Source organism: Epinephelus fuscoguttatus, linkage group LG1 (genome assembly GCF_011397635.1).
Source record: "Epinephelus fuscoguttatus linkage group LG1, E.fuscoguttatus.final_Chr_v1".
In the NCBI taxonomy this organism is placed as follows: Eukaryota; Metazoa; Chordata; class Actinopteri; order Perciformes; family Serranidae; genus Epinephelus; species Epinephelus fuscoguttatus.
This window is the reverse complement of record NC_064752.1, coordinates 37,828,916-37,853,524: the sequence shown is the minus strand read 5'-3', so window position 1 is coordinate 37,853,524 and position 24,609 is coordinate 37,828,916. Positions and strand designations below refer to the sequence as shown.

General features: G+C 40.2%; 1 protein-coding gene across 1 annotated transcript; it reads left to right on the top strand.

The window, feature by feature from the left end:
- Positions 1–3,005: 3,005 nt before the first annotated feature.
- On the top strand, positions 3,006–23,820 carry kdm5ba (lysine (K)-specific demethylase 5Ba). The gene is made up of 27 exons (XM_049576147.1): positions 3,006–3,493; positions 8,466–8,543; positions 8,813–8,935; positions 9,084–9,254; positions 9,621–9,746; positions 10,255–10,348; positions 10,427–10,533; positions 10,710–10,868; positions 11,029–11,148; positions 12,756–12,914; positions 13,409–13,590; positions 13,780–13,942; positions 14,235–14,354; positions 14,749–14,943; positions 15,372–15,553; positions 15,905–16,029; positions 16,149–16,299; positions 16,718–16,838; positions 17,073–17,428; positions 18,584–18,722; positions 18,827–19,006; positions 19,100–19,258; positions 20,787–21,206; positions 21,377–21,467; positions 22,005–22,192; positions 22,306–22,569; positions 22,682–23,820. The coding sequence occupies exons 1-27, from the start codon at positions 3,341–3,343 to the stop codon at positions 22,817–22,819; spliced, it is 4,464 nt and encodes a 1,487-aa protein (XP_049432104.1). The 5' UTR covers positions 3,006–3,340; the 3' UTR covers positions 22,820–23,820.
- The last annotated feature ends 789 nt before the right edge of the window (positions 23,821–24,609 follow it).

Here is a 24,609-nt window from a genome sequence, read left to right as displayed (position 1 = left end):
TGTAGAGTTTAGTGGAACCTAGTGGAAAGGTTGCAGAACTAATACTTCTTCTTTGTGCCAAACATGTAGAGGAACTACGGTGACCAACATGAAAATGCAAATGGCTGTATCTAGAACCAGTGTTTGGTTTGTCTCTAGTATCTCTCTTGCTATCAGAGAGGACCTGCTCTGTGTGTAGATATAAACTGCTCATTGAAAGATACCAAAAAGTAAACTATTCTTATTTTCAGATGATTATAAACAAATGAAAACATAGTCATGAATATTAGAAACCAGTCTTGCCAATAGATGCCCCTGAACCATGCACACTGGACCTTTAAGATTTAACAAAAGTTTTTTGTGAGCGTGGTCTTGAGCACCTTTAAATTTAAATATGTAGCCCACTGTTGATTTTGAAAGACACCTGTCATGTGTACCCGTTATAGTCTACTGTCCAAAATCCACCAAGATCGAAACAGAGAACAGGGACATTCAAATCAGTCTTGTGAACAGAGTGAAACAAGTGAAGTGATGGGCAGTACTTTATCAGCAGATGATACAACTGCTGCTCATTTATAAAGGTGGTTTAAGATTGTGAGATTAATGATGTAAGAGTTACAAACAATATTATTGAGACAGAGTTATGAGTTAAAATAAAAAGATGTCAACACAAAAAATAGACTCAATAGATAGACAAAAACCAATGTCAACAAACAGACATGAACAAAGATAAAAAAAAAAAAAAATCAGCTGTTATTTCCTCAGTTTTGGTCATCAGTGGAGATATGGGGTGGGAACCTATAAACATCAGACATAAATGTCAAAGGTTTCAGCTTTGGAGCAGACTTGTGAGGATGTTCTGTTGGAGACTCACTGAGGGTCTGTTCTTCACTTATCAGAGGAGGGGTGGCCGGGGTGTGACTTCATTTTTGAAGTTACAGCTGTTTTCCCGTGAGCCTCCCTGAGTGACTGCCAGAAAATGCATGACCCTCCCTCCACCATAAATTAGTGATTACATATTAAAAAAGGGACCCTTTGATGTTTGCAAGTTAAAAGTCAAAGAGGATGTCCTGGCGTGGAAAAAAAGCCTTGGTTTTTTACTCTTGTCACCGACGCCACTTTGCAGTTTCTTTTTAGCCAAATCTTAAATAAGACATAGAATTAAGTGGTTTTGATGAAGTACCACAATTTTAAGTTCAGATTTGATTTTTTTCCTTCTTCTTTTTCTGACAGAAGCCTTCATTGAACATGATGTGACCAAAAACCCTTGGAAATTTCAAAATTGACAGTTTCTGTTTTTGATGTTTGTGGCTATAATAAAGGGTGAAATTAAGTAATGTTGTCTTTAAAACTCAGTGGTAAGATAAATACAAAATACAACCACTTAAATTTGTATACCCCTCCCCTAAACCTAATTAAAAAACATAAGTCCCTCTCCATGCTTAAAGGATTATTTGACATGCCTCCCCCTTTTTGCACCACCCCTCCCCCCTCATAGGTAAAGAACAGTCACTGAAAAGACATTTAATTGGGACATCTTTTCATTCATTTTCCACAACAGTGGATGAGGAGTAAAATATTTCTTATGTATAGAGAATATGGTCTCTTTATACTATTAGCCAAAATTACCAGTTTACTGTCTCATAAAGAATAGCTTCAGTGTAGAGCGAAGTATAATTCAAACAAAAGGCAAAGATCCCTATGTGCACATTTACGCTCAGGAACATTACCATTAGACCTAGAGATTGGTAGGTTTAGTGCCACTCCAGAGGAGGACACATTTTGTTGATGTGTAACATAGGTTCATTTTTTTATTTACTGAGCTGCATAGGGAGACATAAGGGATGCACTTTTCATTGCACTCCATTTATGTTGATTACTTCTAGTTGGATAACCATGAATAATTTGAGCTATGTTTTAAATGAGGAACCATTTTGTGGCAGAATTTATTTTCTGGACGTGGGATAGAAGGCAGAGTATTTTGTTTGGAGACTGAGCAGTCAAATAATGTACTTTGGAGTGATCTCTGCAATGATAAAATGGTGTCTTGTAAACCCATGAGGGTTGGGTACATGTTTGTGTGCATGACACCAAATAGTAAATAAATAAATAATGCTATAAATCTTGTATGTTTAAACACAGACCCTTATATAAGCATTTTCCAGTTAAATGATCACCCCCCTAAATGTGTGTCTGTATATGATTGGTACTAATTAGCAAGTGGCCTCATACACAAGGCAAAAACTGTTAATGAATGATTCAACAAATATATATATATATATATATATACATATATATATGTATATATATATATATATATATTTGTTGAATCATTCATTAACAGTTTTATATATATATATGTATATATATATGTATATATATATATATATATATATATATATATATATATATATATATATATATATATATATATATATATATATATATATATATATATATATATATATATAGTATTTTACTATGTCATAAAGGCTGCACTTTAAGCCAGAGGCGTTCAGGGGTCAGTAAAGAATGAATTATTCAATTAAAATGTTTATTATTAAAACATAACAGCTGAAGTATCAACATATGACCGTGGTCTCTACCAATCAACGAGCTCCTCTAGACCATTTAAAAACGAAGTGCCGGTCAGCGCGCAGCGATCTAGTGGGTGTGTTCGATTAGAAAACTCAACGTACCGTCTGATACGTCTATTATTAAGGCTGAGCCGGGCGGGCCGAGGAAGAGCCGGTTGCAACTAGTCATTCATTTGTCAACCGGCTCGCCTGTGTACACCCGCGTGACAACACGGTGTTTGAATCAAACTCATCCAACAGGGGGGCAATCATCTGATAGGAAACCACGGAACCAATAAACTATATAATCCTTAACTAAAGAGCACGGTGCTCACAAACTGTTTACTGCGCGCGAGGAGACTCCTACGTACTTTATTTAGGGTTGTAGTAAAGTATGGTGTGAAGTAACGGTTGAGGCGTTTACTCTAATCTAACAGTCATGCACTACTTCAAACATATGTAAGGACTGAATCAGTGTAGTTAAAACAGTTATACACACAGTTAGTCTTGGCGTGTGAAATACTGGTCAAATAGGACGCCTGTGTGAAATATAAGTGCAAAGTGGCTTTAAAAATGAGTGTAGCATGAATAATGTGTGAGTTCCTACTTTTTGAAGCGGAGGCACACAATCTCTGACTGTCACCTCTCGCTTCCAACTAGATAATTCGTCTTTGAGTTCAATGAGTGGAGAGTGGACATGAACTGAAAGACAAGAATTTCACCTCGAGCGTGACGAAGCCTCTTTGAGAAAATATTTCAGCTGCAGTCATACCGAAGATGCAACGATGACTCAACCACAGCTGAATGAGTTCATTCCCCCTCCGGAGTGCCCTGTTTTTGAGCCCAGCTGGGAGGAATTTGCCGACCCTTTTGCGTACATCAACAAAATACGACCCATTGCAGAGAAAACTGGCATCTGCAAGGTCCGACCGCCGCCGGTGAGTATTCTTCTTCATTTTGACAGTTATGCGATGTTTTGTTTGTGGCGTTGCGTGTCGGCCTCAGCTGCTGTTGGTAATTTAGCAGGCAAAGTTGTGTTTTTAGACAGGTTTCAACATGGCGGATTGCGGCTCCGAGTTGAATTGTCAGCTAGCCAGAGCTTGGACTGTGTTGTGTTTGCAACAACGATGGTGAAGCTCTCTCACACTAATAAATCTGTGTGTCCTGGTCAAGTTTTTAACCCCAAACAGAGGGGTGTGTATTTCTTATAACCGTCAACCTAAAGGGCAGAATTTTTAAAAAATAATTCAAACGCTAAAGTTTGCCTGTATGCAAATATAATGGAAAGTGTTTACGTTAGCGCAGTATGAAATGCTTCCTGGACGGGGCGCACGGAAATTAGCTCACCAAGATTTAAACTAATAATTTAAGCACTGTTTTTAAATAGTTAGCTAAATGTAGAACACAACTTTCCCGTCAGGATTTTGATGTATTTAGCCAGTATGAGGTGACCTAGCTAACGTTAACGTTAATAAGGCCCGTTTAAAGCTGCAGTTGTCTGACATCTAACGTTGGCTAGCGTTACGTACGTGCTCGGTGACCAACTGTTTATGGAGAGAAGCGACGCTTTGACACGGAGCCCAACGGACACTGTGTTTCTGTTTTTATCAGACTTTATCATCTTTAAAACATACTTTAATACGGTTGTTTCACATGGTCGCCAGCGTTAATGTCTTGGCTAACTTGCAGAATAACGTTATGTCCCCATTATAAAACAACTCTTCGACTTTATAGTCTATTTATATATTTTTTAAACATATATATTTTTATGATTTGAGAGTCCAGCCATTAATCCACACCTTCCTAACACGTCGCATGCGTCAAATATTAAATTTTCAGGGCATAAAGAAGACGCCATAGTTATGGATTTCCTCCCAAAATGGACTGAATTCAAATTAATCTCACACTGACCTTATTTCTGATACACTGTGATGATGGCAGAGGGACGACAGCTTATTCAAAGGGTGTGTCCAAGCCTCCACGCAAATTAGATAAAAGGCAAATTCTACTGGAATAAATTACATTACCATGACTGATGACATAATTTCTGGGATTTATCTACGTGTCAGTTAAAAAAAACATTCAGCTCATGTGTGGAAATTATGCAATCTGTATGCCGTCAGATAACATGGGGCTCATCTTTGGTAGGAATAAGGAGGCTGTTAAAGCCCATTTTGCACGGTTTAACTGGACGGGTAGGAGTGAATGAGCCAGTATAACCAAATAAAGGGTGGATGGAGGACTGCCTGGCATTTGCTCGTCCTTAAAGAAACCTACATATGAAGGCATGGCTGACTATGCACAGCTCATGTAAACAAAAGAAGGCTGTGGCAAAAGCTTTGGGCAAAGATTGGATGTAGATAGTCATAGCTTGAGCAAGGAATTGTTGATTGACCAGTGTATAGAAAAAAGAGATTTTTATCATTTAGAAATAGTCAGAAACACAGCTGTAGCCTACACCCTAGCCTGAACCGCTTCTTTTTACTGCAAGTCATTTGTATTTACTGTGGCATCTTTATGGGGGGCTTTAAAATGCAGGCCATTTATTTTTTTAAACTAAATACCATATGGTAAGGAGCAGTATTTCCAAAAAGTTCAAATACAATGCCTGCTCACTAATAAACATACAACAGACTGATTTTACCAAAAGGAGACGAAAATCACTTTTTAAGGTCAAACTCCAGCATTTGTTCAACACTGTGTAAGCACCATTGTCTGCGGCTCTGTGTCATGCACCAGTAGTTTCTACTGAACATTCAGACCAAAATTTGGCTCCAGGGTGGCGTGTGGGCCAAACAAACCAATAAACAATCTTGAATCCTTCAGCAATGTGGATCCGAGCTCATGAGAGTGGATTTCTACTAAGGGAATTTTTTTAAGTGTATTTGTTTTGTGCGTTTGTGTAAAGAGGGCTTTGGGTATCCTGGAGGCTTGTATGGCAAAGGTTCACACCGTGTAAATGTAACAACCTGTGTTTTTTTAGATGATGATCTGGCCTAAGATCTCCTCTTCTTTGTTTCAGTTTTCTCCAGTATAAACAAAAGAGATTTTTTTTTAGAAGGGAAGAAGAAGACATTGCACCAAAACCTGTTTTTGATTAGTGAATTCTGGGTGCACAGTATGCGGTCAGTATTTCCTCCAAGGTTTTGCACAGGTCACACTTTGACTGTAGATGTTAGGAGCACATATGCAAATGGTTTTCATCCTGAGGCTGTTTGTGGTTAACTTCTCACCACTTGTATTTGTCATTTTGTGTTTGGCGGAAGGCCTGTCATGTTAAGACCAAAATTGCACTTGTAATCTTAACTTGTGTGGTAAGATTTGTGTTTAAAAAAAGAAAACAGTTCCCAGTGCAGGTCCATATGTCTCGGTGATTGTTTTTCTCTTGTGCCAGGACATTTGTGGTTCTAATCCAGCTTTGTCTACAGATGATAAGGTCGTGTTAATGCAGCTATTGTTGTCCCTACTCTGACCAGCATTTCCATCCTAGTTTAAAATTTTTTTTAGTGCTTAACCCTCACAGAAACATTGCACACAGCAGGTGGTCAGTTGTAAAGAAAATGCTGAGTATTTTTCTAAAGAACATGCTAGTGTATCCCCATTAAGAAATATTGTGAGTTAGCAAAAGTTTGAATTAGATCCAGAGCTGTAGCCAAATTTCCAGGCCTAGCCTAGTCAAGTCACATGTTTATACATCTTGCATGCCAATGAAACACCTTCACTTTCCTTCGAAATCTAGTGTAAGTTAAAGTTTGGCTCTGAGATGTGAACTTGGGAATTTTTAAAGCAAAATTGAATAGCTTCATTTGGTTATGTAATAACAAGTCGTAGCTGAGATATGATATCTCCACTAATGACTCTGTACTAAGAGTGAATTTTGTGCAAATATCTCAAATTTCCAAATTGTAGATTTAGGTTGTACTTATTACTTTTTAGTTTGGGGTAAAAACTATTGGAAACAAATCTGTACCTTGCTTGTAAATCTCCTGCAAGCGTGTTCAGTTAATCTAGTTTAGACTGGTATTTATGATGTGGTCTGGTTTTTCTTAAAGCCTAAACACAATGTTGAGCCTAAAATCTGAGCCATTGAAGAAAAAAGTAACCGTCCATTCAGTGTTGTGTCAGAGCCGGTGTGTGTATACATACTTTTAATGCATAGATTTATTTAGAGTTTATTGATTTCTTTGTTTCTGAACACATCAAAACAGTGTAAAAACTGGCTAATGTGCTGCCTGAGAACATTTCTTGCATACTGTTTGAAGGGCAAATCTCAAATCTGAAACCTGAAACTTGTCTCTTAGATAAGCATTTCTGTCTGTTCCATGGAGTCAAAAATGACTCTGGGATCTTGGAAGTCTTTGAAGACATAGCTGGACAATTTAACTCTACGTGTTTGGAGTTTTTTTTAGTACTTATGACGGCTCTTTAGCTACCAAAGTAACAATTTAACAATGTATCAATTTCACGTGGGGCAGGATAGCATCTTTTCTGTCACACTCAAGGAAACAGTTTCACAAGTTGTTTTGCTCTCATTTGTAAATCTTCTCAGTCGTGACAGCAGGAGTGTGGTATCACACATTTAATGATGTAAAACTGAGATTATCTTGCTGACTCTTGAGCCATCACTGACACCATGTTCTCTAGTCTGGCAGGAAGTTGTGTGGTCTAGCAGGAGTAGGTTTGTTTTAATACAGTGTGCAAGTGCATTAATATCAGACATGTCAGTGTTTAGTCTGTCAGTAGGACAGATGGTGCTGTTACGTTGGTGTAATTCAGTCCTTCACATAGTGACAGGCAGCACTGTAATATTTTTGTGTGTTCGGTGGAATCACATCCTGATGACAACTGCATGTTATTTGATAAATAAGACAGTTCAATTCAAAGGCTCTGATAAACATTTGATGACATTTAATGTTTAGGTTGAGATCACCCCTAACATTGCCATGCAGCTGAATGCATATCATGTAGCCTAAATCTTATTTCCCATCTAGTTTTGTGTTTGCAGAAAAAAACAATCTTTTAATGAGCCATTATTAGATCACCAGTATTGACAAACTTGTTTTCCTGTGCACAGCAACTGTGCATGTTTGCACAGACATGCTACGACTTCCTGTAGCTCTGCTTTTAATGACAGTCTTTGGGTTCACTTGAATAACTGTAGTCTGTCGGATGTGCAGACTGGGTGTGTAGTCTGGATGTGTTTTTATTTTTTCCTCCCTATTGACTACTGGTGTGGTTGTAAAGAAAATCAAATGATAGATGTTGAGATATCACACTGAAGTGATAAGAAGCAACAGTCAGAGGTCTCTTCCCCTTTTTTTCCTTCATTTGGGTCAAAGAGTCCTTAAGATTATATTCCTAACTTTATTACAAGGAAAACTCTGGCGGTCTGAATGTTTTTTTATTTGTTTAAGGAAAGAGTTTAAGGCCCGTCCCACCTACACTGTCCTGCAGCTGAACATACTCACTAGTGCACCAAATCTGTGGCTAGAAATAGTCTTCAACAAAGTCTGCTCTATTAGAGTAATGTTTGGTAAAAATCACAGTGCTCACCTTGTTTAGGAAATTCCTTTTAAAAATTTGAAAGTATATTTTTGAGGCTTGTTTTAAAGTCTTCAATTGGAGTTAATGATTTGGAGCTGAGAGCCACAGACAGGACGAGGAGGCCAGAAACACATTTTAGGTTTTGGTGTTTTCATGGGATTTCTTGGCAAAATAACCCCCCAAAAATCTACAGTAATGCCAGTCTTATCCCCAAAGGAGGCTTGTTTTGTGTGGTATTCACTTAGGGCCTTGTTTAACATGATAAACTCTTTATGATTAACAAAATTTGGTTTCACTGGCTTGTGTTTCAGTGTAACCAGGTGTCAGTTTACTTAACAAAATGTTTTGTTTTTCTAATTCTCTCAGGAATGGCAGCCACCATTTGCCTGTGATGTTGACAGACTGAAATTCACACCACGGATACAAAGGCTTAATGAGTTGGAGGTATATTAACTTACTATGTTTATTTATTTAAGATGCATAAAATGCAATATGTGTAAGTGGATTATTCAATAAATTAAAAAAAAAATCCTGTCGTTTTAATTATTATATTCTGGCATTCTACATTTAAAGTTATTGCTGATATTTCTGTCTTTGTCCATTTTTCTAAAACAATTTACAGGTTCGAAATATCTGATGATATAAGATGTTCAGTTATTGTGTTGTCATTGTTGAAGAATAAACAATGAGACTTTGGTTTCACTGTGCTTTAGGCTCAGACCAGGGTTAAGCTCAACTTCCTTGATCAAATAGCAAAATTCTGGGAGCTGCAAGGGTGCACTCTGAAAATCCCTCACGTGGAAAGAAAGATTTTGGATCTTTACCAGCTGAATAAGGTGTGTACAAATCCTGGCTGTTATGAAATCTGGACTTTGTAAAGGTTTATTTGTGTGAAGAAATTCCCAATAAAATGTTTATTTACATGCGAATGCAAAACCACTCTTCAAGCAAACAGACTGAATATGTAATTTCTCTCTTTCCCAGCTGGTGAATGAAGAGGGAGGCTTCGATGCCGTCTGCAAGGAGCGCCGCTGGACGAAGATATCCGTCAAGATGGGCTTTGCTCCAGGCAAAGCTATTGGCTCTCATCTGCGGGCACACTATGAAAGGATCCTCTACCCATATAACCTGTTCCAGACTGGAGACAATCTGCCTGTACGTCCACTATCCCTCATGTATTTTTTTCCCAGCTGAGCAGTGGTGGATAGAATTGTAAGAAATTGAATGGATATTGGAAGAATTCATTGTTCATTTAAGTGCCATTTTCATGCCACACATTTTATTATTACCATTTTCACGATTAATCGATCAGTTGTTTGATCTATACAATAGTGGAAAATGTTGATCCCAAAGCCCAAGATGACATCCTCAAATATCTTGTTTTGTCCACAATCCAAATTTTGTTCATTTGGCTTCAATAGAAATAAAAGTAGAGGCTTTTAAGAGTTTTGTCTCACTTCATTTTTTAGTCAGGGTAATTCAGTGTTCACTTTAATCACACACACCTGCTTCTCTTTGCAGAAAGCCACCTTGACCAATGACACTAAAGATAAGGAGTACACCCCTCACGACCTGCCGCAGCGGCAGTCTGTCCAGCCCCAGGAGACCTGCAGCATTGCTCGCCGAGCGAAACGCATGAGATCTGAAGTGAGTCTGATTTGTCTCTCTCTCTCTCTGTCTGTGTGTGTGTGTCTGTGTCTGTCTCTCTCTCTCTCTCTCTGTCTGTGTGTGTGTGTCTGTGTCTGTCTGTCTCTCTCTCTCTCTCTCTCTGTTTCTCACTCTCTCTGTCTCTCTGTCTCTGTCTCTCTCTCTCTCTCTCTCTCTCTCTCTCTCTCTCTCTCTCTCTCTGTCTCTGTCTCTCTGTCTCTGTCTCTGTCTCTGTCTCTGTCTCTGGCATATCCACTTGTGCCATGTTTAATTCATTATGTGTATGATATGCTAATGTTTGTTGGATGGATGTTTAACTAAATGTTTATATTCTTGTGCAGATTACTTAATCTTAATCTTAGTCTTAATCTATTTTGTGAATATGGCCTTGTGTTTTTCACACCACTTGTCTGGTTTAAAAGACTGTTCCCTCATATCTTATTGAGGACCCAGTAAAATGTAGAACTGTTTTTTATTCTGTCTGTGTTTCTCGCTGTGACTCCAACAGAGAGGCTGCATTAAAACCGAACCAGGGGAAATTTGTCAGAATCGTCCCAATCTCAGGAGGAGGATGGGAACTTATGTTGGCAAACAAGAACCTGGTAAGAATAAAGCAAGTGTCAGATAAAATAAGTGATATTATCTTAAAGCCTCCATTGAGCTTCCTCTGCGTCTTTCAGTGAGGATGGCAATCACTGAGGTGAAACAGGAGCCCATTAAACAGGAGAATCCAACAGAATATGAAGAAACTGTATTAGAAAAGATGATCAGACCTCCCTCAAGTAAAGTAAGTATATTGTTTTGTGTTAAAATGTTGGTTTAGATCACTATAGTTTCAATATTGTACCAGTGAAATAACATCTGCCTTGCTGTAATGTTGCACGCTGCTCTAAATTACACACATCTAAGAAAATTACACATCACAGAACAAAGGCAGCGCTCACAGTTGTCCCGTCTCCTTAGGTGGACCAGTACATGTGCCTGGTTTGTGGTAATGGGACTGCGGAGGACCGCCTGCTGTTGTGCGATGGCTGTGACGACAGCTATCACATCTTCTGTCTGATCCCGCCCCTCCCAGACGTTCCCAAAGGTGACTGGAGATGTCCCAAGTGCCTGGCTCAGGTGAGCTGCACCCCCAGAGAGCTTAATCCTGGCAGAGACACCCATAATTAGGAACAAGAGTAGATCATCTGGCTGGTATTCACAAATATAATACAACTCCAAGTTTTTATCTTTTATATTTCAGCTTTTTATTTTTTTTCCCAATTTTGTTTTTTCACAGGAATGTGGCAAACCTCCTGTCGCCTTTGGCTTTGAGCAGGCGAGCAGGAGCTACACCCTCCAGGCTTTTGGAGACATGGCCGATTCCTTCAAGTCAGATTATTTCAACATGCCAGTTCATGTGAGTTTGCATCACTTGTTAATTGACATCCAAGTGGTTTCCATTCTACTTAGTCAACATGTTTCCTTGGTAATTACATGGTATCTAAATCACAGTGTAAAGTGCGATGGGTTACATTCTGTTCTCACTTCTCGCTGTTTACTGATGTCAAAGGGTCAATGGCTTCGGAATATTTGAATACATGATAAAACGTGGGATGTCGACATGGATGAGTATGTCTATTAATAAAGAGTGGAATTAACATAGGTATGTTGCTTTTTTAAGCCAGGACAGACGATTTAAATGAGCTCAAGGTTGTTATCAATTACTGAAAATGGGGGGAAAACCTAATTATACTAGCTCTAATAATAACTTTTTATTGTTCATGGTTGCTACCACCTACAGGAGTGAGAGTTATATTACTTCTCTTACTAACATCTTAGAGATCCCCATTAACGTAATATGTTTCATAGACAGTACATATGGTAACATGCAGAGGAGACTGACTACAGGAGGACTGGTCCATTCATAGGCAGTCTTAGGTTACACCTCTATTATTGGATGCTGTTTTATAATTAAATTTGAACATATTTTGTATGTCAAATACTCTTAAAGTAGCTTTCCCAAAGCTGTAATAACTACAAAACAGAAAATGTTTGACACAGTGGAAACAGAAGTTGTGTTGACATCACTACTGATGTATAAAATGTTTTTATTCATTCCACCAAACCCCTTGTAAAATGATCATGCACTCAATATTTCAATAATTTAAAAGGATTCTTGTGATGTTTTCTGAGACTCGAGGCCGAGTTTTTGGGGTCTGTTAGGGTAGCAGTCCTGTTACTTCTATTTTATGACTTTGGTCTGTTACAAAGAGAAGCTTTGATAGCACACTTCCAGAGAGAGGGTCCTGATGGTCTTATCAGATTCTGTGTTCCCCCCTCTAACACACTCTCACATCCTGTGAACATACTCTTACTGCAAGGAGAGAGTGAAAGAGGTGAAGAGGCTGGAGCCTCTTTCACACATAGCTCCTGGTGAATTACTGGGACGACCCTTCAGGCTAGTGATTCTCGTTATTCACACATGCACAACATTCAGGAACATTTGCGTCTTGCACCTTTTCACACATGCCACGGCAGTGCTGGCATAGATGGGGTAAGGGACAGTCCAGCAGATGGTGTTAATGCAACACTTATGCTTGCCAGCCGCCGTAAAACTCAAAATAAGAAGAAGAAGATGGGAAGGGACAGATGTACATGTGTGCAGCAAAAGACGTCTCATTATTTTAAGGTGGGCAAGGAGCCGTTTTTGTGTGATGCCAATGTTGTTGAACTGTATTTGATAACTACCCGTGAAATTGATCCCATGAAACTACGCTGAAATTTACTACATCTGATGTGGGAAATTAGCACCACAGATTTCCCTGATTCTCAATCACTGTTTCTATTCACACATGACCCTGTGTAGGAAATGGATAGACTGCATATGTGAAAGGGGCTTTATTGAGGAGCAGGGAAAAGCAGTCCTCATAAGCAAGGAGTTGAGACAGAAAATTAAGATGGCATTCTTGCCATTGGTACCAACAAACATATTCTGACACCATGCCATCTCTTTGTGTATTTCAGATGGTTCCCACTGAGCTAGTAGAGAAGGAGTTCTGGCGTCTAGTCAGCACTATTGAGGAGGATGTCACTGTGGAGTACGGAGCAGACATCGCCTCCAAGGAGTTTGGGAGTGGTTTTCCTTTGAGTAATGGCCATTTTGAGGTCCCTCCTGAGGATGAGGTACAACCTGTCTGCTATTATGGAGATGATGTATTATATTTGTCTGCAGTCAGAATTAGTTTGTCTTCATAAATTGGTGCATTTAACTTAATTCATTGAACTTGAATGATGGTGGAAATACAAAAAATTTGTGTACCTTTTGTGTCTCTGAAACCTCATGGAAAGTAAAGTTGTTATGGGGTTGTAAAGGGGAGAATTTATATGATAGTTTATCTCCACAACCTTCAATGATAGCTAAAAAACATGCCCACACACGGTATGTCAGAAATATTGATCTTCAAATCCAATAAGAGTTGATGATGTTGGGTTTTTCAAAACAACCCTCAGTATTTACTGAAGCAGTGTTGATTTTTGGTTGGTTATTGGAAAATTAACAACACTGATATAATGTTATGATCAGTTTTACAAGCGATGACTACTATTATACCAGCTGGAGAGGGCTATACTTGCTTAAGAAGTAAAGCTGAGTATTGAGACCTGTGTTTGACCTGCAGCATTACCTGAGCAGCGGCTGGAACTTGAACAACATGCCGGTGCTGGACGCCTCCGTACTGACTCACATTACAGCCGACATCTGTGGGATGAAGTTACCCTGGCTGTATGTGGGCATGTGCTTCTCCTCCTTCTGCTGGCATATCGAGGACCACTGGAGCTACTCCATAAACTACCTTCACTGGTACAGTGCTCTCTCTAAACTCTATCGTGAATCTATTAAAGTCATTTTAATGTAGAAAAGCAACAGCTGGTGCTTTAGAAAGAAATGTTTTGCAGATTAGATTTTTATTTCAGAAACATTCTATCTATATTTGTCAAAGAAATTTGTGTTGTTGCAAAGTGTCACTAATAGTTTTGACCATGTTTGCAGGGGGGAGCCGAAGACGTGGTATGGGGCCCCTGGTTACGCTGCAGAGCACCTTGAGTCGGTCATGAAGAACCTGGCACCTGAGCTGTTTGAGGCCCAGCCAGACCTCCTTCACCAGCTGGTCACCATCATGAATCCCAACACGCTGATGAACAACGGTGTCCCGGTAACCTGCTCTCACTGTTTCACTCATGTATTAATCATCGCATTTGAATGTCTGAAACAAAGTAAGATCTTTATCCACAAAGTGTGATGTCAAAATTCCTTACATGTAATGGTCACACATCAGAGTTGCACAGAAAGCAGGTCAGTTAATATAGATCAGATGTAATGCGTCTTTTAAAATGTTGCAGTGTCTTAGCACTTTTTGTGAAAAAAAATCAAAATCTAGATGTAAAAACATGGACTATTAAACACTTACATCTTATACTGTTTTTTCTTTTCTTGCTGATAACTAGATCTATCGCACCAACCAATGTGCAGGCGAGTTTGTCATCACTTTCCCCAGAGCATACCACAGTGGATTCAACCAGGGCTTCAACTTTGCTGAAGCTGTCAACTTTTGCACCATAGACTGGGTATGAAAATCTGTTTGCAGTCTGTTTACACAAACCAGATGTAGTCATCTTGCTGTATAATTGTGGTGTTCATACAGTAGAAGTTCTGTTCATGCTCTCTGATTTTACTGAGAAATATTCTTCACTCGCAGTAATATTAATGTATCCTAATAATTTGTGGAAAATGAAAGTGATAAAAAATTGTATCGTAATTACAACTTTATTTGTATAGCACATTTCATGCCAAGATGCAGCCCAAAGTGATTTACAAAACTGGACTGAAAACAAATTTTAGACCCTCGACACAAATTTTATGGTAGAGAAATCAGATTTTCTGTTGTTACTATTATTCATTTTCTTGGTCCTGTTGGTGCATCACTCCTAAAATCAAACCCACTGATATATTCTCTGACAGATGCCCATCGGCCGTAACTGTGTGGCACACTATCGCCAGCTGAGCAGGTACTGCGTCTTCTCACATGACGAGATGATTTGTAACATGGCCTGTAAAGCAGACACGATGGATGTGGAGTTGGCGGAAGCAGTGTACAAGGAGGTGGCTGCGATGGTCCTAGAAGAAGAAGAACTGAGGGAGAAGATTAGCAAGATGGTGAGGAGATCTTGTTTCAAGAACATATTGTCCTTTTTTTAATTAATCTAGTAGGTAAATGAAGTTCAGTGATGGCAGGATGTGGTTTTATTATTTCAGCACATGCTCTAGTCATCCAGGAAATAAGGTGAGTATTATAGAAAGGTGATTGTCATTACAATGACTTGATTTTCACTATGGAAACAAAACATTTGAACACTGCAAATTGTTGGAATTAAATGTCTGAATCCCATATATTTTTCAGTTTGTTGTATTAGCTCCTGTGAGGCAGTTATTTCAGAGTTGGTACACCATTAATGATATGTCATTAAGAATACATTGGAGAGAACTTTGAACTTTTGAAGGAGACGATTTTTCTCTTCACAGCTGTCTCATTTAGCTCCTCTGACCCCTCTGCAGCTCTAATGACTGTGAATGATTTTCCCCAGGGTGTGGTGCAATCTCGACAAGTTGATTATGAGGTGCTCCCAGACGAGGAGCGGCAGTGCTTCAAGTGTCGGACCACCTGCTACCTGTCTGGCATCACCTGTGCCTGCAGTCCTGGCAAGATGGTTTGTCTGTACCACACCCAGGACCTCTGCTCCTGTCCTCATGGCAACCTTACACTCCAGTGAGTCTTCAGTAACCACGACAACTGAACATACTCGCTTCTGAATTTGACTTGTGTTTTTACCACTATTGTAAATCATCTACATCAATTAAGCTACCTTATGGGCATGCTAAAGGCTACGTGCATCAGACTTACCCTAAAATGGAGCTTGTATTTTTGGATTAATTAGGAATAAAGTCATTCAGGAAAAACACATTCAAAAAAAATCATAGCTAATACTTGATAAAAAAATTTAGACAAAAGTGTGATTTTACATTTGGCATCAGGAAGAAGAAGTACTACTTTTATTAAACCTTGACAAACGTCCATCATTATCGTAAATCTACTGCCTCGTTTTGTCTTTCCCTGCAGTTACAAGTTTACACTGGATGAGTTGTATTCCACGATGGCATCAGTAAAGCTGCGTGCCGAGTCCTATAGAGACTGGCTCTGTAGTGTGCAGGACATCCTGGAGAACAAAGGACACAAGAAAAGAAGTTAGAAACATTCTGTACTACAAATTTTAGTTATTAATATTACCTTTCACTTGTCACTCTGTTTTCTGTTACTTCATATATTTTATGCTTTCTAAGAGTTTGTACTGCTTTCTGCTCAGGTTTGGAAGAGCTTCACAGTCTGGTGGAGCAGGCAGAAACCAAGGCGTTCCCACACATCAGCCTCCTTGATCAGCTACGCACAGTTGCATCAGAGGCTGATAAAGTTGCTGTGATGGCACAGCAGCTCCTCAATGGAAAGAGGCAGACGAGGTACGACAAAATGATTTGAAATTGCTCTCCTATGCAGCACACCCGAGGTGTGCACCTATAAGTAATAACTGAACTGAGTCATCATTATACAATTAAACATTGGTATAATGATGACTCAGTTAAGTTATTACTTATAGGTGTCTTGTGTTTTCTGGAAATTGCACATCTCCAGTGTGCTGTGATGTGAGCTGGACTGTAGTTATCTTTATTATTGTTATTGACTCCATTGTATCATTTTAAAGGAGATATTTTACTGCTAGTACTTTCTTTTCAACTTGCCAGACAAAGGTGACAGAATACACTTTCTTTTTTAGATGCTAACATTGCCTTTTTTTCTTTTCTTTTTTTTTGCTTTTAGTTTCTGTCATTTTGAAAACTGTTTTCAAAATCTGTTAAGATCTCTTTTTTTGTATTTCAGGTATCGTTCTGGAGGAGGAAAGTCCCAAAACCAGAATGAGTTGACTGTTGAAGAGCTGAGGTCTTTTGTCCGACAGTTAGACAATCTGCCATGCAACATCCGACAGGCTCCTTTACTAAAGGTTAGTAAGCTTGGATTAGATGCATCAACTTTTTTTCAGGTCTACCTGAATCTTTAAGTGAAACTGAAGTGGTTACTTTGAAAAATCAGCCCATACTAAATCACACGTTCACATTTAAGTCTAACAGTGTCTCAACGTTTGGTTTATGTGAGTGAATTTGGCTGAGTTTATGAATGAAGTCTTGTGCCAGTAGTACATTTCATTCCCTAAATGCCTGTTGAATGTTTCCTCCAGGACCTTTTGACTCGGGTGGATGACTTTCAGCAGCGCAGCGAGCGTCTCCTCTCTGATGAGTCACCCAGCCCGCTGGAGCTGCAGGACCTGCTGGACGTGAGCCTGGGCCTGGACGTGGAGCTACCTCAGCTGCCCCTGCTAAGGGAGAGACTGGAGCAGGCCCGCTGGCTGGAGGCCGTGCAGCAAGCCAGCAGCCGGCCAGAAAGCCTCTGTCTGGACACCATGAGGAGGCTGATAGACCAGGGCGTGGGCTTGGCTCCTCACAGCTCTGTGGAAAGAGCCATGGCTCGTCTGCAGGAGCTGCTGACGGTGTCGGAGCAGTGGGAGGAGCGGGTGCTCAGCCTCATGGATGCCAGGTGAGGACACCAAGCTGCACTGGGCCTTAGGTCATATTTGAAAAGCTTTGGCTTTGTGTCAGGAGTGGTCAGTGATGTAATTATAATCCATTCACCAGGTTCAAATACTACAGTTATTTTTCTCTCAAAGTTTATTCATTTTTGTTCTTACAATTTTTTACTTGTTTATATAAAAGAGCCTTCAGAAACAGAACTGTCAAGCTTGGTAATTTTTTTTTTTGTATCAGTTAACCATGAAAAACATAATAAATCATAACTTCAGCAATGACAGAGCTATCATTACAAATGTACAAACACACTACCCCACTTACTGTCTACTAGTTATAAGTGACAAACTCTGAAAGCTCTGAAAAGCTTTTCATGCCTCCGTACTGGCGACAGCTGTGGCCTCAGGCATTATGTTTTCAGTTTGTCTGTCCGCCCTCCTCTTGTAAATGGGATATCTCAGGAATGCCTTGAGAGAATTCCTTCAAATTTGGCACAAATGTCCACTTGGACTTGAGGTTGAACTGATGAGAGTTTTAGTTGCCAAAGCTCAAAGCTCACTGTGACATCATAATGCTCTGCAAAAACACTTTTCTGGCCATTATTCAACGCAGTAACTCAGGAACAGAAGGGGAGACATTTGGTAAGATACTGTTGACACTAATCGTATTGCCCACCTTGAAACTGTGCTGATTGGTTGGTACAGGCATACAGCTGCGAGGTGGTAATTCTAGTTCTCTTCTGTAACTTTTCTGAAATACAGTAAAGTCTGTTTTTCTAAACTGAATTCAAACTTTGTTTTGTACATTTTTAATTTTCATAAATAGTGGGGACAGATGTGAAGTGAAAACCTGAAATCCGCTTTAACTTCAGACTGTGCAGAGTGAAATGTGCCAAGTCTGCAGAGCTGGATCATGGTGGATAAACAGGATCATGGTGTTGTGACAGTGCTTAACCCACTGATGGCTCCACAGAGCCTACACACTATAAAACACCAGACTCTGCCATAGCCATATGATCTGATCCAAGTCCATTAAAAAGGCATTTTTTTTAACTAAGATTTGATACTGAAACATACCAGACAAAAGATTAAGTGCCACTTCAACATCCAACTTTATATAAAACCAGAACATGTACAGTCTATTTACCAAAGCGTATGTCCCTTCACAGGCCGTGTCACAGCGTAGAAACACTTGACGCCGCTCTACAAGAAGTAGAAAACATCCCTGCATATCTGCCCAACTGTCTGCAGCTGAAGGATGTCATCACCAAGGCCAAGAAATGGCTCCATGAAGCAGAAGCACTTCAGGTGAAATATACTTAAACTTAAGTCATGCTTAATGTTCTGAGCACTTAGCGCTCCACCAAAGATGATTGAGTTTGGTTATAAATCTTGTGTGTGTACACTTGCAGCTCGGGGGGCGTATTCCGGTGCTGGACAGCCTCTCTGAGCTGCTTCTCCGAGCAGAGGGTCTTCCAGTGAGGCTCGACCCGCTCAGTCGACTGGAGGCCCTCGTCTGTGATGTTCAGACCTGGAAGGAGAGCGCAGCGAAGACATTCCTACTGAAAAACTCCCCTTTCTCTCTCCTTGAGGTAAAAGAATATTAGTAGATGTGCTCATTTTAAAGCTGTTTGCCAAATATGTCAGGACCAATAAATAATGTGCGTTTGCTTTTATGTTTTCAGGTGCTTTGCCCAAGGTGTGATGTAGGGACTGGACATCAGAAGTCAAGATCTAAAAAAGCAAAAGAGGTTCCACAGATCTGTAAAAAATCTTCATCAAAACTGGAGTCTGTGTGTGACGTGGAGAGAGCGCTCTCTGAGAGCAAGGACTCAGCCTCTGCTGTGAGTGTAACTGTTGGATTTTATTCTCTCTCACAGCAACCAAATGTATGGGAAATAGGAAATGTAGTCAAATGAAGCAATACATGTGTGTGCTATTTTGACTGTGAAAGAGTCCTCTTGCTTGTGGAGCTGTGCTGGCAGTGCCCACATCTACCAGGATGTATTGCACGAGAGCTCAAAAAATAAAATTAGGTGACAGAAATACTCAATTAGTGGTCATCTGCCCTCTTAACCCTGCTAGTCTTTGTTGTGTTTTCTAGTTTATCTTTGGGATCCCAAAGAAGGTGTCAAAACATCTCTGACTAAGTGAGGCGTTAAACTTTCATACATAGTAACACACACACACGGGCTCTCTCAGGGTTGGCATTTGTGACAGCATTTAACAAAAACTGCCCACACTGAAAATCAGTGCAGCAGAATGATACAGTTTCTGTTGGCACCAGAGGGCAGTTTGAACAAAGGCACCACCAGCCGGTGTTTGCTCTCTGCAGATCAGGTTCTGGAGGGTTCCTGTTGGCTGTATCCTCTGCACGGCAGCCGCAGCCCTGGCCTCTCTCTGCTGTGTTTCCTTGGCCGTACACTTTGTACTGCACTCTTGACGGATGTTGAGTACTGTTTGTAGTCAACATTTGTCTTACTTCTGTTTGGGATGCCATTTTCCCTGTTGTAAATGTAGCTAGTTTGCAAAACAAGCGAAGAGAACAAGGAAGTTCTGTTTTTGAGCGGCATTTACAGCATGACCCCTGGCTACTCAGAGGCAGAGACTTTAGGTCCAAGCTGAAATTGGCAGTAGTTTTTTCTTGCCTCCAAGTACGTCTCTGTCACATCAAATGACAAATGACGGCGCTGGATGCAAGAAGAACAGATTTTGAAGCTGTGAACTCAGCATACTCTGTCAGCATGGCACTTGCTGACAATTTATTTCACAGTCGACTACATTTACACAAACACTGTTTAAACATCCACAAAAAAGGTGGCAGTTTTTTCTTTAAGACTCAATGTTTTCCTTTTTTCCTGCCAGTGCAGCTAAGAAGAGCCTTTAACTGTATAAAGCCCAGGTGACCTTGAAGCTGCTTATTGAAATGCCTACCACATTTCAGTGGGACTTTCAGACTTAATAGAAAGGCTCAAAACACACACAATGCATATACTAGACATTTTATCTGAGCAAGTATTTAAAAATGTATACCTTTATTTAATGCAGAAGCGCTGCCTCAGACAGCATATACTGCCCAATGAGCTCACAGCTGAAAAGTATGTGCTGCCTGTCAGGCCTATTGCAGGGCACTAAAGTACCCAGGTAAACTCTGCTACCCCCAGTGCAACAAAAGACCGGATGGATGCCTCGTAAAGTGAACAGGGAAACATAATGGATTTTTTATCAATCATTAACACTGTTTCAGCACAGTGTGGTGATGTTACTGTGACAGCCCTAATTACAACACTGGGTCATGAGACCTAATCCGGTGTCAGACTGTTGACTGAGTCTTTAATTTTATTTATTAAGTTTAATTTTCTTCCCTGACAGATGGCCACACTTGCTGAGGTCCGCCAGAGGGAGATGGAAATCTTGTTGGCTCTGCGCGCTTCAAATGAGTCCAAGCTTGTTCCTGCTGAAAACTGTTGTGCACTTAGTGTTTGCGTTTGCCAAAAGGCCCCTTCGGGTGCCATGGTGCAGTGCGAGCTCTGTCGAGAAGTGTTCCACTGCGGCTGTGTAACAACAGCCGCGGACCTCGAGTACGGCCGAGCCTGGCTTTGCCCAATTTGCCAGCGGTCGAGGAAACCCCCTCTGGACAAGGTCCTGCCTCTGTTGGCGTCGCTGCAGAGGATTCGGGTTCGACTGCCAGAAGGGGACGCTCTGCGCTTCCTCATAGAGAGGACGGTGCGATGGCAGCACAGAGTTCAGCAGGCCTGCACAGAGGGAGTGCTGGAGAAAGTGTCAAAGATGGTCAGTGGGAACACAAGTTATCACTTACGTAAATGTAGTTGAATAGATGTTGGTCTTGAACCTTGTTATTGATATAATTCACCATCATAGGGTCTGATTACTTTATCAGTGACATTGAAGATGCACCAATCACTGGCAAGCACACTTATGCTGGTTGTTTATTGTTTCAGGGGAGAGTTGGACTCGGAGTATCTTCACATCGGACTCAGGAAATAAACGGGTCATTTTTTCATATAGAGCACCAGTCTGTTCCACTCCAGGGTGAGTGTCTCAAATTATCACGTGTACATCAATTACCCACTCTGTTACAATGAGTTAGTGAAGAAAACAGTTTTCCTTGCATGCCTTGACAGTCATCAAAAAATACAAAACGGAGAAAAGTCTGAAGTCATAGGGGTCGACGTTTAACAGGAGTAAACCTATATCAAAACATGTTTACAAACACTCACACAGCTCCTGTAGAATAATTCAAGTCTCATTTGTCCAGACACTTGGATTATACTGCATGAGTTGTGTGAAAGATTATAAACAGATGTTGTGCTGTTGCTTAACGTAGCCCCCTGACTTCAGTTCATCAATGATTATTTCTGTCTTTGAATTCTTCATTCACCGTGGAGGCATGCTAGACAAACAAAGTTTTCTTCCTGATTCAGTGTAACACGGGGTGAGTAACTGATATTCAAATGATCATTTTGTGAATTAAGTATTCCTTTAAGAAATTTTCATTTACACATACTTTGCATTGTTTGCTTGTTATTTTACCTCTGAATTTTCCACTGCTCACCATATTTGTCACAGGTCTGGGTCCTGAGCTGGAGGAGCTGATGGTGGAGGGATTCCTGCTGCAGGTCACTCTGCCTGAAACTGAGCAGCTGTACAGATACCTTCTGTACAAACTGGCCCCCCTGCCTTCACATAGCTCCCCCTGTGGGAACGACACAGAACAGGACCAACAGTCTCAGAGAGGGAGCCCCCACCACAACAAGGTAACTACAAATACAGCAAAGACTGTTGCTTGTGGATCATATTCTCAGTCACACTGAGATATATAATCACAACATTTTGGTTTATTTATTGAAATATTTATGTCTCAACACAGAACGGAGTTTCAAGTCTCAAAAAGGAGTCGGTGAACGGCCAGAGCAAGAGGACCAAGCGACGCAAGGACAGCTCCGACTCTCAGCACAGCGAGAAGGCCAAGAAGTGCCGCAAAAAGAAGTCTAAGAAGAGCAAAGAGAGGAGCGAAGATGCCAAGCCAACTTGTTCTCCCACACACACAGTGTCTGACCCTGCTGCTTCAGATTCAGAGGAGGACTACTCACTGTGTGCTGCACCATGGTGCAGAGAGCCAGAGGGCGATGAGGTGTGTTTTATATCAGGCTTCCTAATGAATATGCTACATGAAGTTTTCATGGCAGGAGTTAAACTGATTTATGTTCATGTTTGTTAACTTTTCTCATCTTGCTGCTTTTCAGGTAAATTGGGTCCAATGTGACGGCAGCTGCAATCAGTGGTTCCACCAGATCTGTGTAGGACTGTCTGCAGAGCGAGCAGAGAGGGAGGACTATATTTGCATAAGCTGCACACAGCCGGATTACGACAGAGGAGAATGAAGACCAAAAAGTGACTTTGAAGGATCAGCAGTTTCGTTGCGAGCCGCAGCACTTAAGTGCACATTTGAACTCTGTGTGCTCCTGCGGCTTCTCCCACTTTACCTTCTGGCTTGCCCTTAGTGAACATGGTGCTATTTACTGTTTTTTGTTTGTTTTTTTTCTCTCTCTCCAGAGTTACAAAAGACTTCTGTCACTGTTTTTGTCACATGGCTGGTTTTTCAGCCAATCAACTAATCCTTTTTCTGAAACTTTCCAAGACTTGATGCAGATGTACAAAATGGCAAACTGTTTCAACAGCGCAGGGATTTTTCAACCAAAAAAAAAAAAAGAGTCAATTTGACGCCACATTTTAGAACTGCTTTTTTTTTTACATGCATCTGAACAATGTGAAACTTATCTTTCTCTTGTAGAGTAAATATTATTTATCTAAGCAATAACTGAACCAACTAATTGAGGTTCAGTTTTCACCTGAGCTATATTTGTGCTTAGAAAGTCTTTGATAGGATGCCTTCTTGAAGCAAAAACCCTGAAGAATTCACTTTATGAGTCCTATGATCTTACACAGTTCAGTTTAAATTTGTGAACAGAGCCCAAATCAGAAACCACAGAACAACGACTGTATGTCCGAGCTTGTTGATCCAATATGTGCAAAGGTTTTCACCTGATATTCGCCCATATCCCTTAACAAATCACTGACTTTGCTATGAAGTCTGGTCCCTTTTGCGCTGTCTGCTGAGGAAAAAGGTGAGTCCTGGCATCGAGTCAGACTTTAATGTTCACAAAATGAGAATGAACTGTCCGACATCAAAGGAATGTACATTTTGTTTTAGGGTGGATTTTCCCTTTATGGTTTAGATGATAATATTGTGTTGGACTTAGATTTAACACAGACTGTGTGATTTATTTGCCACGGGTATATGACCTTTTTCTGCTCCTTTTGGGTAAATAATATAATTCATATGTTGCAGTTTGCATTATAAAATAAAAACTGTTTGTTCCCATGTGCCTGGACTCATCAATCCTCTATGTGCTGAATGACATACAAGTAAAATGTGTCATTAGCTGTGTCGGTGGATTTTGACAGGTTGACTTCAAACTCCTCTCTGACCGTTACAGTATCTGTAAAAGGGGAACGGTTCTACTCAAATTGTCTATTTCAGGAATTCAGAACAACAACAGGAAAGGGGTGTTGGGGGGGGGGGGGGGGGGTGTTGTCTCAGCTATAAATGAATATGTTTTAATGTACACAAATGGTCCCTGAAATAAGGTGAATCGTCATTTAAATCGCATTGTTCATTTGGGCCAATCAGACCCATCACAGAGTTGGTTGGCACAGTGTTAAAATGCTATTACTACAAAAAATGAGCAACCAATAGAAACATATTCAAAATTTAATTTAAATAGGAACCAGAAATAATGTGCATTTAATAAAATATGCCTGTTTTAAAACCAAACATTTTTAAGCAGTTCATTAGAGGGAATATCTGATACTTTTGCCACTGATGATTCAAAATAACAAACAATATAAATAGTGTAATCTTTTGAATAGGTTTTAATCTCAGAATTCAGTTACAGTAACAACTATTACTTTATCAACCAACCCCGCTCACATTTGACCCAACGTTATGATGTGAGCCAGCTATCTTATAATACATTAAGTCCACTGACCCCCCCCCAGACCCTTTTCTTTCTTTTAACTCTGGATACAATAATACTGAAATAAAGCAAACATGTTGACGATGTATTTTTGTTTCTGTGACCTTTAAAGCACCATAGCTGGTTCTTAAGTT